This window comes from Geotrypetes seraphini, chromosome 2 (genome assembly GCF_902459505.1).
Source record: "Geotrypetes seraphini chromosome 2, aGeoSer1.1, whole genome shotgun sequence".
Lineage (NCBI taxonomy): Eukaryota > Metazoa > Chordata > Amphibia > Gymnophiona > Dermophiidae > Geotrypetes > Geotrypetes seraphini.
Genome location: NC_047085.1, coordinates 251,528,028 through 251,545,851, shown reverse-complemented (window position 1 = coordinate 251,545,851; position 17,824 = coordinate 251,528,028). Strand labels below are relative to the sequence as shown.

Here is a 17,824-nt window from a genome sequence, read left to right as displayed (position 1 = left end):
GATGGCAGATAAAGGCCAAATAGCCCATCTAGTCTGCCCATCCGCAGTAACCATTACCTCTTTCCGAGAGATCCCACGTGCCTATCCCAGTCCCTTTTGAATTCAGACACAGTATATAATTTCATTTAGGCACTCATTGTATTATTCCAAGTACAGGGCCATGCATACTTTCCATCAAAGCAGGCAGTTTGAATGTTGCTCCCATAGGGCATTTCTGCATGTATATGATCATATATACACAAGTAAAATGGTGCTTATAAAATTATTCCTTGTAAAAGTAGGCACATAACCAGCTATGTGCACTATTGTGCAACTGAAGTGTAAGTGTGTTGGGGGCAGATTCTGGGCAAAGCAGGCATAAATGTATATGGTTTCATTTTAACCATAATTTTGACAGGATTTATGCTAGTATCTTATGACGATACAGGCACCTATGTATCTTTCAAAAAGGGGGAGGGATTGGGACTTGTATACTGCCTTTTTGTAGTTTTACAACCACACTCAAACACTGGTTTACATATAGGTACTTCAAACATTTTTCCTTATCTGTCCTGGTTGGCTCACAATCTATCTAATGTACCTGGGACAGGGAAGGATTCAGCGACTTGCCCAAGGTCACAGGGAACAGCACGGGGTTTGATTCCACAACTTTAGGGTACTGAGGCTTCAGCTTTAACCACTACGCTACACCCTTCTCAAAATAGGCTACAACTAGGTGCCCTTCTGATCTAGGTAATCTGTCATAAAATTGCTCTCATAAACTCCAGGAGCAAATACTTTTTAATGAACAGCCATCATGTGTACTATGAACATTGATTGCTGCAGCCTTTAAGCAGAAATACTGCTAACTAGGCACAATTCTGTATTTCAGATAATGCCTGGCCTACATGCATGACAGTGAGAGTTTCCTTTTTTTAAACTTTGATAAAATCATCACTATTTAGAAATAGGAAAACAAAAACATTTTCACTTATAGGAATAGGAGATAGAAACATGATGGCAGATAAAGGCCAAATGGCCCGTCTATCCTCAGTAAAATAGAAACATGCTAAGGGGCGCTGGTTGGGATTTGAACCCATGACCTCTGGAAGATGAGCACAGGGTTTTTACCCATTGAGCCACAGCCCTTCTGTGGTTACAATCAAAGCAGTTTACATATTTACTTGGTTTGATTATATGATGTCTGTTCTTGTACAAAATACTGTATTTTTCGCTTCATAAGATGCACTTTCCACCCTCAAAAAGGGGGTGGAAAAGTGGGTGCGTCTTATGGAGCGAATACACTTCGCCCCCAGTACCTTTTTTAAATTGGCGGTGGTCCAGCGCAGTCTCCTGGACTGCCTTTAGTTGCAGAGCAGCGCACAACACGGGAGTGCAACCTTTGCGCTTCCTGCCTGGTCCCGCACCGTTCTGTGATTGGCTGAGATCAGTTCACCTCATGCAATCATAGAGCGGCACGGGAACAGGTAGAAGCTCAAAGGTCGCACTCCTGTGTTGTGCGCTGCTCTGCAATGAAAGGTAGCAGTCTAGCAGGAAACCATACTGGACCACCGCCAGTTTAAAACAGTACAGGGGGCCTGTGGGATGCTTCAGGCTTTGGGCTGCAGGTAGACTGCTTTAGGCTTCCTCAGGCTGCTTTGGGCTGTTCGCGGGCTTCCCAGCACCAGACCACCAGGTGCACCTCCCCCCCCCTGTAGAGGAGGAAAAACCAAGAAAAAAATTCTGAACCAAATTTTTTTTCCTTGGTTTTTCCTCCTCTACAGGGGGGTGCATCTTATACAACAAAAAAATACGGTAGGTACCTGTAAATATCGACCAAATTTCTATCCATCCTTTTTTCTCAATCCAGGTAAGCAAGATATTACAAGGGGGGGAAGAAGAGTTAAAATCTAGAAATAACAACAAAGAAAAATAAGCAGCCTAAACGTTACTGGCCCAAATATAACTTCATTACCCATCCAACTCTGTGGCAACTAACCCACTGACTTCTAGCACCTATTGTACTTTATTAACTGTTCTTGAGATTTTGAGAAAGTCACATAATCGTATAGGATCATAAAAAAAATCATACTTTGAAAAGTAATTAAAACACCTCCTAGGATATCTTTAGAAAAGTCATCTCTATTGTAGTAGCCCTAGGTCATAATTTAAGAAGTTATATGTTTCTTGAGCTTTAAGAGAGACATCTGGATATACATATAAGAGCATAAGAATTGCCGCTGCTGGGTCAGACCAGTGGTCCATCGTGCCCAGCAGTTCGATCACGCGGCGGCCCCCAGGTCAAAGACCAGTGCTCTAAATGAATCCAGCCTCACCTGTGTACATTCCAGTTTAGCAGGAACTTGTCCAACTTTGTCTTGAATCCTTGGAGGGTGTTTTCTCCTATAACAGACTCCGGAAGAGCATTCCAGTTTTCTACCACTCTCTGGGTTAAGAAGAACTTCCTTACGTTTGTATGGAATATATCCCCTTTCAACGTTAGAGATTGCCCTCTCGTTCTCCCTACCTTGAAGAGGGTGAACAATCTGTCTTTATCTGCTAAGTCTATTCCCTTCAGTATTTTGAATGTTTTGATTATGTCCCCTCTCAGTCTCTTCAAGGGAGAAGAAGCCCAGTTTCTCCAATCTAACTGTACAGCAACTCCTCCAGCCCTTTAACCATTTTAGTTGCTCTTCTCTGGACCCTTTTGAGTAGTACCGTGTCCTCCTTCATGTATGGTGACCAGTGCTGGACGCAGTACTCTAGGTGAGGGCACACCATGGCTCTGTACAACAGCATGATAACCTCCGATCTGTTTGTGATCCCCTTCTTTATCATTCCTAGCATTCTGTTCGTCCTTTTTGCCACGTCTTCATCGACTTGTTGATCAGAACTCCCAAGTCTCTTTCCTGGGAAGTCTCTCCAAGTACTGCCAAGTATGTCAGTTGATCCTTAAAGAAACCTGATACGTTCAAAAAAGTCACCACTAAAGTGCTATAATTAGTCCCCTGAACGGGGTCTTGAGAATGATTTTTTTTTGTTCAGCTTTTCTCTAAAGGATCACTACTTTTTTAGATGTTCTTTTAATAGTATTAGGAACATAAAGTTTCTAGTTCAAAAGGCACATCATTCCTGAACCTTTGGTTAGTCAATCCCTTCTCACGAGATTATGTGTAGAAAGCCTCATTAGCATTTTCTTGACACGCAGCTCCTGATTGGATAAGGCCCGACTTCATGCAGGAAGAGGCAGTCGGAGCGTACCGCGAGTGATTTCCTGCACTCACGGCGCTCCAGCTGCTCTCTCCCACTGCAATCTCCTTGTCGGCGGTTCACGGTCTGAAAATACTGCAAATGACCGGGACCGCAAACTGTTGACCTATGAACAACGGGGGGAACACTGTAGCCCTAGTTAATCATATTTTAAAGGGGATGGAACTCCTCTTATATGAGGAAAGATTAAAGAGGTTAGGGCTCTTCAGCTTGGAAAAAAGACAGCTGAGGGAAGATGTGATTGAAGTCTATAAAATCCTAAGTGGTGTAGAACAAGTACAAGTGGATCAATTTTTTACTCCATCGAAAATTACAAAGACTAGGGGATACTCAATGAAGTTACAGGGAGATACTTTTTAAAACCAATAGGAGAAAATATTTTTTCACTCAGAATAGTTAAGCTCTGGAACCAGAGGATGTGGTAAGAGCAGTTAATGTAGCTGGTAAAAAAAAAAAGGTTTGGACAAGTTCCTGGAGGAAAAGTCCATAGTCTGCTATTGAGACAGACATTGGTGAAGCCACTGCTTGCCTTGGATTGGTAGCATGGAATGTTGCTACTATTTGTGTTTTTGCCAGGTACTTATGACCTGGATTGCCCACTATGAAGAGATATTGGGTTAGATGGACCATTGGTCTGACTCTGACCCACTAAGGCTATTATTATGTTCTTAAACCAGATCTCAAAGGACTCTGTGGGCGGTATACCCTGATTGATTGCCTGAAAGGTCAAGACTGGCATAGTAAGGGGGTGGACCACCCTGGACACCGTCTTCACAGGGGCACCAGGGCCTCTCCGCCCCCTCCTGTGCACCTCTCAAAATATTTGCGGGCTCGAACAGTATCTTCTAGAGAATGACAAGGGGACCGTTTACCATGGTAAACCGTGGTCACAGCAGTAAATCTGCAGTAATGGGGACATTTACAACTGTTTTACCGCAGGAATGGGGACAAGACCTTTCACCGCCCCGTGGAAATGGTGAAAAGTCTTGCGCCTGTGTTAAAAAAAATTGTGCCCATGTCAAACTCGGCATCTCTTCCCCAGCTCCTCTTGGGCCTATTTTACCTATTTTACCTTCAGGAACCAGCCATGCCATGATGAAGACAGAAGGATCCCAAAACCAAAGCTTGAGACTAATGTAATTTGAATAATAAAATTACCAGACAACAAAAGGTAGAAAAAAATAAATTTATGTTATATTTTGTGATTAGAATATTTCAAATTTGAAATATGAATCCTGCTAGAGCTGGTATTAGACATAACTGGGGACCGCAAAACCCAGGCTGTGCTGCTTTAGCTTCCAGCTGGCTTAGGGCTCTCTCTCTGACCAGGGGGTGACCAGGGGGCAGTTGCTCTCCCCTAACACTATTCCTGCCATGTGTGACTGAAGTATTCTGTTAGCTTGATTTTTCTATGTAGCATTCTGTAGTAATTTGGTTTGTTCAGTTTTCATAATAGTGGAGGGGATATTTGTGAAATGGAGGGGAGACGGGTTTTGTTGATCCTTGCTCTGTATTTTTGTGTTTATAAAATGACATTTTTACAGAATAGTCTCTTTTTATACTTTAACTAGTGTTTAAGCCTGTTACATTAATGGGTGCTAGAATAGATGTGTAGACTTTTAGCACAATGGGTCGCTGAGGCATTTCTTTGTTTCTTACTTTATGTTTTTTATCTCTCTCCCTGCCCCCCTTTCTTTCTGTCTCTGTCCCCCTGTGTATCTCTGTCTCTTCCCTGGCCCCCTGTCTTACTGTCTCTCTCCCTGGCTGTCTGTCAATCTTTCTTTGTTTCTGTATCTTCTCCCTTCGCGAGTGTGGGGCAGTTGTAGGCGCGCATGCGCACTCCTTCCGGCCACGTCATTAAGCCCGTTACATTAACGGGTGCTAGAATATATGTCTGTCTCCCTCCCACTGACTCTCTCTCCCTGGCCCCCTTTCTCTGACTGTCTTTTTGTCCCTCTCCCTGCCCCTGTGTCTTTCTTTCTTTCTGTCTCCCTCCCTCCCGCTGTCTGTCTTTCATTTTTCCCCATTTCCCTGTGCAGCAGCATTTCCATCCCACTTCCTTATGCAGCAGCATTTCCCTCCTATCCCCCCCTTTCCTGTGCAGAAGCAGCAGCGGTATTTCCCTTCCCCTCCAAGTCCCTGTGTAGCAGTAGCAGCATTTTCCCCCACCCCCCTTTCCCTTCTCTTACCGCAATCTGGCCTGCTCCGTTTGTCCCCTCCCCCTTCTTTTACTGCCGTTGTCCTGCTCGATCTGGCCTGTTCCAGACCCTCCCACCACCGACAAACCTCCGGGCTCCAGCCGCTGTTCCGCCACTTATTTCTGTCAGATGGGATGATCAGTGACACTCAGAAAAGCACACAGACAATATAAAAGCATAAACAATAACCCTTTAATATACTTATATATATAGATGAATATAAAAATAGAATAACTTCACCGTGATCCTAGGCAGCACCATCCTTCACAATCGGGAATCCCTGCAATTGATAGGTGGGTGGACACGGGACTGTCCCTTGGTTGCAACGTGATGGATTCTAATGTTAGGGGCAAAGTCCCGTTCTTATATAGGGTGAAAACTGCTGAGTTCATAGTTATCCAAGCTGATTCTGCAGTAATCAGCTTCCTTCACTACGACTCAGGCATGCAACACCCAGGTAACTAAGGTCAGGATAGCAGATAAGCAGGCTTGTTGCAGAAACCAGCTTTCCACCTGGTTTTACTGTCCTTTTGTTCGTTGTTTTGGCAGCACCCAGGTCACTGAGGTCAGGATAGCAGATAAGCAGACTTGTGGAGACATGTCAGTAGTATGCTGAGTTTCAGTTACCCCCTGGCCATAGGCATAACAGCTGCATAGGCAGCACTTTAAACACGCTGCTTTGCGCCCTTCCACTGCCGATTTCCTCTCCCGCGTCTGTCTCCGATGATGTCATCAGAGACGCGGCAGAGGAAATGGGCAGTAGAAGGGCGCGGGAGGTTTGTGGAGGGTCAATGGGTGGAGCGGGGCTGCTCTCCACCACTCAGTTGCTGCCACTGGAATGCAAACAGGGCCGCGAGTGTGGGGCAGTTGTAGTCACGCATGCACACTTCTTCAGGCCAAGGACATATGGAACATGCAAGTAGAAGTGTGCATGCACGGCTTAGGGTTTTATTATAGAGATAAAATAAGTTCAGTATAAAATCATAACTATTTGAGGCTTGTGCGGGTTTGCAGTTTGCAGGACAGGGACGAGCTCACGGGGACGGGACGGGAACGGTGATAATTTTTTTCCCCGTGTCATTCTCTAGTGTCTTCCATCTTCTGCTCGTGCTGGCAAACATCTCAAAGAGGTACATGGGGAATGCGGGACGGACAACGCATGGTGGGAAGATGCCAGGTGCCACTGCCCCAAGCACAAACTTCCCTAGCTATGCCACTGGGTCAAGACCAACACTTTAAACATAACACATGACTTTATAAGCAACCAGTTGCAAAAATGGGGGGTAACATGTTCAAACCTATCACCACCAAAAATCAAATGTGCAAAAGTATTCTGGATCACCTGCAAAGTCCTACACTGGGACGATGTCATCTCCAGGTATAATGCATTACAAGCCAAAAATCATACTGCAGTGACATTTTTTTCAATTTACTTAATCTGAAAAAAGGGCAACTTCACAGCTGTCAGAATCCTTCAGAATGGAGCAGCTCTAGAAATGAACACATTTTGTTTTCCAGTAAATAAATGCTAATTCCAAAGCCTGGAACTGTTCTTCATACAGTAGCAGTTTATACAGATTTCTGAATGGAAGACTTGTACAGTGCAGTCATTGAATGCATTATGTCATGATCAGCAAAAAAAAAAAAAAAAAGTCTCTTGGCAGGTTAACAGGAATCTGGGTGAGTCTAAGTGAAACCTGATATATGAAATGAATGATCAAGCCACACCAGTTCTACTGTTTAATAAAGCAAAGCATGGACTCCTTTGAGCTTGATTTGCAATAATTAACAGAAACTGAAAACAAGGTTTGCCCATTTACAGTGTTCTGCCCTATAGACTGAGAAAAACAGGAAGACAGACGAGTTCAGTGGAGCATGGATCTGCTGTCAGTGTCCTGGTCCCTATTGTATTCCTGCTGTAACAATGTCACAGTGTTGGGAGTCTTTTTCACCATCTTTGTCCTCCTTTTTGACTTCTTGAAGCGCAGGAAGATGTGGAACCGCTTTCCTCCAGGACCGACTCCTCTGCCATTTATTGGAAATGTTCTTCAAATGGATTTTAAATGTCTGCCTCTTTGTTTCAGACAGGTAAGGTTGCATAACCTTTCTCTCAAAGCTATCAGAGCCCAAACCTGATATGTATAGAGAATCCCCAGAACTGAATAGCAGTGATAGGGGTGGCACTTAGTGAGCTCAGACAAGAAGCAGAAATTGCCCACCAGATTTTGCCCTTTCTGTCTCACCCTCTGCAGTGTTAAGGTTCTGAAAACAGTGTAGCAGTTCTCCGAGATAGGTGGGGCTGAAGGTGACCCTAGAAGCAGATAGACATACTTTGGTGTCTGGAAATGTGCACAGATCTCAAAATTTTTCCCCAAGCAGGCGGGCTAGTTAAAAGGTCCCTTCATGGCTGATTATTCACTTTTAGAACAAAATCTCTGGCAGGCACACTAATGATATTTTAAAAGAAAAAGGAAGGAAAAAGATATTGTATACAGTATTAGTGAAACTCCAATTTATTTGATCCTTTATAAGTACCAAAATGTTTACAATAACAAGGATGAGGCAATCTGTAAAAACAAAGTAAGATAGTGAGGGGGGGGGCTGCTGACCGGGAGGGGTGAGAAGGAAAGCAACTTATGGCAGATCCTTTACTGCGGGACAAGGCCATTCACTGCTCCATGGGACGGCCTTGTCCCATGTACCTGCGTCAACCAGTCGATGTATTTTTTTCCCCCCATTCCTGCGGGTTACCCGTGGATAACAGTCACCATGTCATTCTCTAGTTCTTACTCCCACTTCATACTGAGCCACTGGAATCAACTGCCCCCACAGATCAGATCCCTTGAAGGACTCCTCAACTTTAGGAAAGCAATAAAAACATACCTCTTCACCTAACTCTCCCACCACAACCGATAGATCACAAAGAAATATATATTAGTACTAGATCTTCGGTATAACAACATAAGAATTGCCACTGCTGGGTCAGAGCAGTGGTCCATCGTGCCCAGCAGTCCGCTCCCACGGAGACCCTTAGGTCAAAGACCAGTGCCCTGAGTCTAGCCTTACCTGCGTACGTTCTGGTTCAGCAGGAACTTGTTTAACTTTGTCTTGAATCCAGTTTTCTAAAACTCTCTGGGTGAAGAAGAACTTCCTTATGTTTGTATGGAATCTATCCCCTTTTAACTTTAGAGAGTGCCCTCTCGTTCTCCCTACCTTGGAGAGGGTGAACAACCTGTCTTTATCTACTAAGTCTATTCCCTTCATTATCTTTAATGTTTTGATCATGTCCCCTCTCAGTCTCCTCTTTTCCCTTTCGAGTAGTACTGTGTCCTTCTTCAAGTACGGTGACCAGTGCTGGACGCAGTATTCCAGGTGGGGGTGTACCATGGCCTGGTACAGTGGCATGATAACCTTTTCCGATCTGTTTGTGATGCTCTTCTTAATCATTCCTAGCATTCTGTTTGCCCTTTTTGACGCCGCTGCGCATTGTGCGGATGGCTTCATTGACTTGTCGACCAGTACTCTCAAGTCTCTTTCCTGGGGGGTCTCTCCAAGTACTGCACTGGACATCCTGTATCCGTGTATAAGATTTTTGTTACCGACATGCATCACCTTACACTTATCTCCACGTTAAACCTCATTTGCCATATCACGACCCATTTCTCGAGCGTGTTTGTCACTTTGCAGGTCTTCGCAATCCTTTGTCTTCACTACTCTGAATAACTTCATATCGTCTGCAAATTTTATTACCTCGCTCGTCATACCAATTTCCAGGTCTTTTATAAATATGTTGAACAGCATGGGTCTAAGCATCGAATCCTGCGGCACTCCACTTGTGATGCTTTTCCAGTCTGAGTATTGTACATTTACCCCCACTCTCTGTTTCCTATCCACCAACCAGTTTTTAATCCACATGAGCATTTCACCCTTGATTCCATGGCCCGCAATTTTTCGAAGTAATTGTTCATACGGGACCTTGTGTCATGTTAGGATAAAACTTATATTGAAACATTATGAACTGTAACTATGGCCATTTAACCTGTAAACTGTATATTATATATGCACTTCTCCCTCTGTATTCGCAGTTTCAGCAATCGCGGTATTGATTTTTCACAGTTTATAGCTTGCTGGCTTCTCCCCTCCCCCAATTACGTCAGCTTGCATAGAAAAATTGCTGATTCCAAGCGTTTACAATTGCCGATTCCCAGCACTTTCTTCACCGTGTTTTGCCTCTCCTTCAGGAACAAGCCAGGTCTCCCATCATGTTATTTGCGGTTTCACCATATTCATGATGGTTTTTAATAGAAAACAGCAAATAACATAAGAAAAAGTTATTTGCGGGTCTGTTAATCCCCTATCACAGCGAATACGGAGGGAGAAATGGTTTGGTATTAGATGCCTAGTATGTATTAAGATAAAAATTTGTATCAACTTGAACTATAACTATGGCAAATTGTAACCTGTTAATTGCATATTAAGTATGTTAACCTGTAACCCGTTCTGAGCTCTTTGGGGAAAACGGAATAAGAAAATAAATTAAATAAATAAATAGCTACCAAAAATATTCAAGATGTGCAGTTCTTGGTTTCCTGTGAACTGTGCTCTCTCGTGTTCTCAGGCACTTAACAGAGTGTAATACAGGAGCCAATATCTATCCAAGCGTAGGATGCTGCTCTTTTCAAGGGTTCTTAGCAGTTGCTTTCTTCCTTATCTGTTCTCTCAGAAAATAACCAGTCTTCAGAGCAGTGGCGTACCTAGGGTATGTGGCACCCGGGGCACATCATTTTTTGACACCCCCCCCCCCATCTATATGAAAAATATGATTTTTAGTAACAATCCACATATCGCACAAGAGTGTACCTAGGAAAAGGCAGCATCTTAAACACTGCAGTGAGCACTAGAACACCAACACATACATTGTAAAACTAAACAAGCCAGATCCCGCACAGCCAATTGATCCTGTAGTCAATGCCAACTGAAAACTATGATCTTGTGAGATGCAGTTGATGCATAGTGTAGATGGTCTTTTTCTGAAGGTTAGATATTTGTGGTTCCTTGTGAGAGTGTCATCTAAGATGCAGCCTAGTACCTTGGTGGATTTTTCCATTATGAGAGTGGAAGGTGAGGATGGAAGAGTGAGGTTAGAAATGACATTCTGTTGTGCGGTATGGAAACCAATGGCTTTGGTCTTAGTGGCGTTCAGTTTCAGCTTGTTGTTCGTTGCCCAGCTTTTAATTTTATCTATATTGTTTGATATTTTTTTGGCAATATTAGGATGGTTATTGGTTATGGGGATGAGGAGGAGGATGTCGTTGGCATTCAATGTTGGCTAGTGCATGGTTAGTTAAGGTGATATTCAGATTTAACTGGTCATGGTTTAGTGGGCAAAGATAGGCCAGTTTTTTATGTGGTTTTATTTGCCTTCTAAGGGGCCCATAATCAAAAGACACAGACGTCCTAAAAGCATCCTAAATCAGCACTTGGAAGTCCTAATTGCTAGGACATCTAAGTGCCGATAATCAAAACCATCTTTCTGTACATCTAGCGAGGTGTTCCAGCCTTTGTACATTCAGAGCATGAGATGGGTGTGGTGGGAAGACTTTGGGTGATCTCAAGAGTGGGTTAGATATGGACATCTTGCAGCGATAATCAAACATTTTTCAAGACATCCTGGATGGAATTTATATTTTTGGAACTAGACCTGTTTTATAAGGGTCTAAGTGCCACAAAGGTGCTCAAACTGACCAGATGACCACTGCATGCATCAAGGTAATACACCCCCATACTCCCCCAGTGCTCACGGACCCCTCACACCCACAAAGAACAGAATACAAACGTACATACCTGTCTTCAAACCATCAGCACCTGGTATAGGAAAGCCTAGAAGAGCTGCACACAGATGTTTTAAGCAGCCTGGTGGGTAGGCTAGTGAACCATAGAGAGGAGTAGCAAGTCCCATAAGCCACTCTAATCATTAAATTCATGGTGGAAAATGTGAGCCCACCAACCCCCCCCAAAAAAACCCTACTCTAGTATCATATAGGTGCCACCTGCATCCATAAGGGCTATTGGGGTTGTAGACAGGTGGGCAAAGTGGGTTTGGTGGAGCTCACCATAACCCATAAGGGAGTTCTGATGAGATGTTTATCTGGCACCCTTTATGTGAAGTTCATAGCAGTGCCCCACTGCTCTGTTGACATGTATGCATAGCCAGTCCATTACATGACTGGCCTCTCCCACATCCAAATGGCCTTGTTCTGGGTGTTTGAGACATGGACAATATTTTGGTAAAAAATGTGGTATAAAGATAGAGGTCCTGGGCTTCCCAATGGCCTCAGCACCCTGGGGTTGTGGGTTCAAATACCACACTGCTTCCTGTGACCCTGGGCAAGTCACTTAATCCACATCCACAAAACCAAGGAACAAACTACTCTAAACCCTACTATCCTTGGAACAATATGCAATGTCTTATTCCTAAGTAAGAAATACTTTAAATTTTGTTTTGCTTTACACTTCTCAATTTTCATTTAAATCTTCCTTGGCTCCCCAGCACTCCAGTGAGAAGAGTTCCAGAAAAAATATGGGTACCTCATAAAGGGGGAGAAAAAGCCTCAAACTCAGGCGCTCCTATTTTAAATACAATGAGTTCAAAAAAAGAGAACTTTATAAGCTAAGTACAAGTTCACATTTATTATTTAAAATTTAATAAATATCCTGCATACGATGATATATTTTGATCCTATGAGATCCCGTGAAGAGTGGGTTCAGGGAATTTCATTCACTTGAGCCAACGGGTACATTTTCCCTCTGAGGATTGAGTATCAAAATATTTTCTCATAATCATCCTTTTATAAATGTGGGGATGTGATATTTAGCCGGCGTATTATCATATTGAGTGGCCACATTTTTATAAGCATTCAGGCTAATCTTCGAGCTACCTCATCGGCAAAAATAACCCCTCCTCCATAAGTTCCAATTTTCATGTAAACTTTAAATGTTTTAAAAATCTTTTATAAATAGATTTTAAACATCTTAAAAATAATTTCAAATCAAATTAAGCAAGTTTTAACTTATTCAACTGTATGTGCTGGAAGTCAAGCTCATGAAACTTCTAAAGAACAACAGTGTTCAGGAGTGACCATAAAATTGCCTCCTGCTAGTGTGTACAAACTGCGTACGGGTGGGTGCCAGCATGAAATGTTAGAAATATACACTAGTTTCACAAGCACTTATCTCTTCTCTGGCTCCCACTCTGTATTCCACTTGTATGCACTGCTATTGCTCAATCTGCTCAATCAAAAGCCTTTCAATGGCAAGTCTGCTCAGCCAAAGCTGACAGTGGCCAGCCAGCGTTTCGCTAAGCTGTATCAGGGCATCAAGGCTGCACTAAAAAATACATAAGCAGACAATTTCAAAACTGAAATACTTAAATCTGTATTGATTTAACCTTTACTTATCATAAGAACAAGACGGGTCCTTTTATCTAGCCATGCTAGCAGGGTTAGCGCGTCAGACATTTCATCACATTTCACCACGGCAAGCAAAAAAACTAACGCCTGGTCAATGGAGGTGTTAGCGACTAGCGCGGCAGGTGGTTTAATGCGCGGTATTCTGCATATTAAACCCCTACTGCGCCTTGATAAAAGGACCCCTAAATTTCCTTACTCTGGCATATAATCTCCATGCTCACAGGCGCCGCAAACATGGCTACCTCCAGGTCAGATCTTGTGTGTGTTGGTGTCTGACGTCAAGCCGACGCCCCCTCAAGGACAAACCAATTAGATCGCTCTATTAAACATACAGCAAATAACAATAGATGACAGTGAACTGCTTTAAAAGCCAAAATGGGTGCTACACTTCTATCGGATTCCTAATTTTGAAGACATATTAAACTCCAAATAGAACAGAGTCCCAGCGCCATTCATTTATTTTTGTTCAACATTCTTATTTATATTCTTAATTGCTTTCTTATTACATGCTTGTTCTACTTTTTGATGTTAGAATACCCTACGTGCTCCTTGCATCTCAAAATGGGATTGGCCACAGGAAAAGATATCAGTCGATCCTGGAGTTCAGACCCTGCAGTTCTTCTGATCCCAGACGAAAGATCCATTCTTGCTCCCATTTCAACAACATTCTAGCCCTGTCAAGGATATACTCTGGGATATAATCCAAGACACAACATTTCAATGTAGAAAAGCCATGGTTCAACTGCTTACAATGCTGAACCAATGGCTCTTCCAGCCAGTCACAATTTTATTTATTTATTTATTCAGTTTTCTATACCATTCTCCCAGGAGAGCTCAGAACGGTTTACATGAGTTTATTGAGGTACTCAAGCATTTTTCCCTGTCTGTCCCAGGGGGCTCACAATCTATCTAATGTACCTGGGGCAATGGGGGGATTAAGTGACTTGCCCAGGGTCCTAAGGAGCAGCGTGGGTTTGAACCCACAACCCCAGATGCTGCTTCTGTGCTCGCCAAAAAGTATTCTAAAGCAGCAGGTTGTCCGACAAAGCTTTGGACAGGGGCATATTACAACACAACAAACTCTGTGCTGCACGTGGTAGAAAATTCTAAAAAGAATTTCTCTTTTGTTTGCAGATGTTCAAAAAAAATCTATCTACCTCTATAGTGGAATCACATGTTAAACAAGTGCCACATTTTCTATGACCCCACCCCCCTTTTTTGTGAACACCCTTTTGTTCAGTGTCCGCTGGGCATAAAATCTCCTTAAAGTTGCGATTTCTACCAAACGCTATCCTCACCTGTTTCTCATGAAACACTTGATGTAGCTGTAAAATTTTCCAGTGTTTCTTGATAATCGAAACAGTTTTCCCAATGCCACTCGCATATCTTAGGACAAAAGTTGGTACCCACTTAATCCCCCATTGCCCCAGGTACATTAGACAGAGTGTGAGCCTACCAGGACAGATAGGGAAAAATGCTTGAGTACCTGAATGTAAACCACATAGGCTATATAAATACTAAAATAAAATATAAATAACAAAATAACAAAACCAGCCAAATATGACATAACATAAAATCAATTTCTAGACCGCATAACCTCATAGAGTTCCAATGAGCGTCGGGAGCAGTGCGGAGCATTCAGTGCGGTTCCCTGCGCTAATAACCACTATTGCAGTTTAGTAAAAAGGGGGGTGGGGGGATAATTTCCATAGTATAGCGAAACCCTTTTTTACTGCAGGATCCACTTGTGCTCACATAGTAAGATTTCTGTCCAAGAGGACTCTTAATATCTATCTATATATCTATATATTTTGAGACCTTTTCCTCCAGATTTATTTGGAACATATGTACAAAAAATATTTTGAAGGTAAGAATCTGGTAGCGAGCATGGGCTCCAGGTCTACCAAATTTCTTGGACTCACACTGGCGAGGATCTGCAACCAGCAAGGTCCTCTCATACTGAATTAGAATGTCCTTGATCTCTTTCTTGGAAGCTTCATCAACATACCTCTGATAATAAGCCACCAAAGATTTGAAAATAGTCTGGCAAATCGCATATACTTGGGCAACATGGCCACCTAGTATTTTAAAGTAGAAATAATAGGATATTGCACCCCATGTAATGACAAACAATCCTCAGTAAGTTCAGTTGGAGTAGCAAATAACAATTTGGTTTTTTAAAATTTAGTTTCAATTTAAACTCTCTTGTCCACTCCTCGACAACCCAATAGCACCCTTGAGATTTCCTTGCAATGTTTTGAGGGAACCGATGCAATAGAAATGACAACAATAATGTCATCTGTATGGTTAAACAATTTAACCCCCAAAACTGATAATCTAGCATCCGAAGCAGATAAATAAATATTAAAAACCAGAGGGGCTAGGGATGACCCTTGTAGAACCACAAGGGTTGATCTACGGTTAAGAAAGTGTATTGTCAAATAATACCTGGTAAGAACGCGAGCACAAGAAATCACAAAGCTATTGAAAAACACGGCCAGTGATTCCCATGGAATCCAAACATTGAAGTAATATGCTATGATCAACAAGGTCAAAGACACAGCATGTAGGGTTACAGAATATAAACAAAAAGCAAAAAGGAACAAACAACGGACTTTTAATACCTTTTAAACCAGGATGGCGCTCAGAATCCAAAGATGGAATGGAAAAGCTCAGAATGGGGGACAAGCCCCTATAGAGTCTTTCACAGAGTCTATCATTGCACCAACTTTTGTGGTAGAAAGGTGATTAAAAATTTCCTGAAGAGCAATGTAAACTTTAAATTTCCAAACGGTGTATTAAATGTCCAAACAGCTTAAAACTCCAAAAATAGTGAAATCAAAAAACTTAACTTTAGTGTCCATACAGCGATGGTCCGGCAAGGTTCTGACGCGTTTCGCTCGCTGGCTTCCTCAGAGAACCCGCTACGCTGTGTGCGACCTTCAAATTTAAATCCTTCCTAACAAAAGAAGAGAAAAGAAAATTTTACAATGTTCAAAATGAGCAAGTATACAAGATAAAACTCTCGATGCTGTCAGCAGGATACCTAGTTCAAAAAAAACCCTCATTTCCTGTGACGTCAATACTCAGCTGTGCACCCGGTACTTATGAAGTGCCGAACTGTCTGTCATCAATGAAGAAACGCCCACCATTCGACTTCTCGATTTAACCCTGTAGGGGTCACTGTCTTCCAATGGTAAATCCAACTTTGTTCTTTTTTCCACAGCCAGGCTTGTTTATTACCTCCTCTCCTTAGCTTTCCTTAGATCTACTCCTATTGAGGAAATCTGCAAGGCAGCCACTTGGTCCTCAGTTCATACATTCACCTCTCATTATTGTCTTGATTTGTTTTCCAGACGGGATGGCCACTTTGGCCAGGCAGTTTTACAAAATTTATTCTCCTGAATTGCCAACACTCCCACCATCCCATTCTGGTTAGCTTGGAGGTCACCCATATGTGGGAATACCTGCCTGCTTGTCCTGGGATAAAGCACAGTTTCTTACCGTAACAGGTATTATCTAGGGACAGCAGGCAGATATTCTCACAACCCACTCACCTCCCCTGGTTGGCTTCTTAGCTAGCTATCTGAACTGAGGAGACGCACGCCCTACGTTGGGTGGAAAGGCACTCTCGCATGCTTGGTGCGACAGTTGCGAACTTTCTAAAAGTTCTTCAAGCAAGACTGCTTGCGAAGCTGTCTGCATCGGGGCTCCTTGGTTGACGTCACCCTTATGTGAGAATATCTGCCTGCTGTCCCTGGATAACACCTGTTATGGTAAGTAACTGTGCTTTTTTTTATCCCTTATCAGGCAAAAAGCTTCCTTTGTGAATGAATTCAAATAAATATTGCAGAATTGTCATACAAAAAAATTATTTGTGAAACTGTGTCAAGCATTAGTGTGCAACATCTATGTCCAATGGTGGCCAGAGTTTCACTAATCTGCTTCAGGGACCAAGAAATAATAATAATAGTGCTTGTTAACAATCAGTTTCCAAGAATCTGCAAAACCCCCAAATGAGAGTGAAAGCTGAATCATACCTTTCAGAAAATCCAACTCTACTTTAAACCCTCTATTTTCTTCCTTGTTCACGGTGATTGGTTTTATGCTTACAATTGTCTGTTGATTATGTACAGTCCTGCTGCTAACACGCTGACTCGATTCCATTATTATCGTTTCCTTTGCAGATGAGTAGAAGGTTTGGGAATGTCTTCAGCTTCCAGGTGGGCTGGACCAATGTGGTGGTCCTCAATGGGTTTGAAGTGATGAAGGAAATGCTGATCAAAAGATCTGAAGATATTGCTGATCGCCCACCAATTCCTTTCTATAGCAAAATCGGAATGGATCAAGGCAAGTATCTCCTACATGCAGCTGGACTTGTTCTTACAACCTAAAAAGTAAAAGGCTTATGTAATGAGGGTGAGACGACTTGATCATATATGACTTTGTCTTATAACAGAATGGCAATTCAAGAAGACACCGATTTTAAGCTTAGTTTATAAAGGTAGCTTAAACGCTTCTGCATCTTTATAAGATAGGTTTCCAGATCGCACTCAAGTAGCGTGCAAATGCTAACACACACATTTACAATATATCTACTACTACTACTATGTATTATTTCTATAGTGCTACCAGACGCACACAGCTCTGTACATTAAACATACAAGAGAGGGGGTCACGTGATGCTATGAAGGAGCAGGATGTGCGTCTTGCTCCCTCCGAGACCCCAGGTGGTTCAAACTATAATTTTCATATTATCTGCGTGGATAATCGCTGCATAACCAACTTCAACTGTTTGTGAACCCTGCATAGACAAATTCTTGCAAAAACCAAACGGAGAAATGGCCGGAAAATCATTGACAAAGGCGAAAGAGTGCATTAAATAGACAGGACAAAATGGCACAGCTT

General features: G+C 42.5%; 1 protein-coding gene across 5 annotated transcripts in view; it reads left to right on the top strand.

The window, feature by feature from the left end:
- Positions 1-6,249: 6,249 nt before the first annotated feature.
- Positions 6,250-17,824, top strand: part of LOC117353431 (cytochrome P450 2D17-like) — a 70,785-nt gene continuing 59,210 nt past the window's right edge. For all 5 annotated transcript variants that reach the window (XR_004537937.1, XR_004537938.1, XM_033929350.1 and 2 more), the window contains exons 1-2: positions 6,250-7,535; positions 17,104-17,266. Coding sequence is in view for 3 of the 5 variants with exons in the window: in XM_033929350.1 (XP_033785241.1) it covers positions 7,323-7,535; positions 17,104-17,266 (376 nt within the window). In the remaining 2 variants the exon portion in view is untranslated. The remainder of the gene's footprint in view (positions 7,536-17,103; positions 17,267-17,824) is intronic.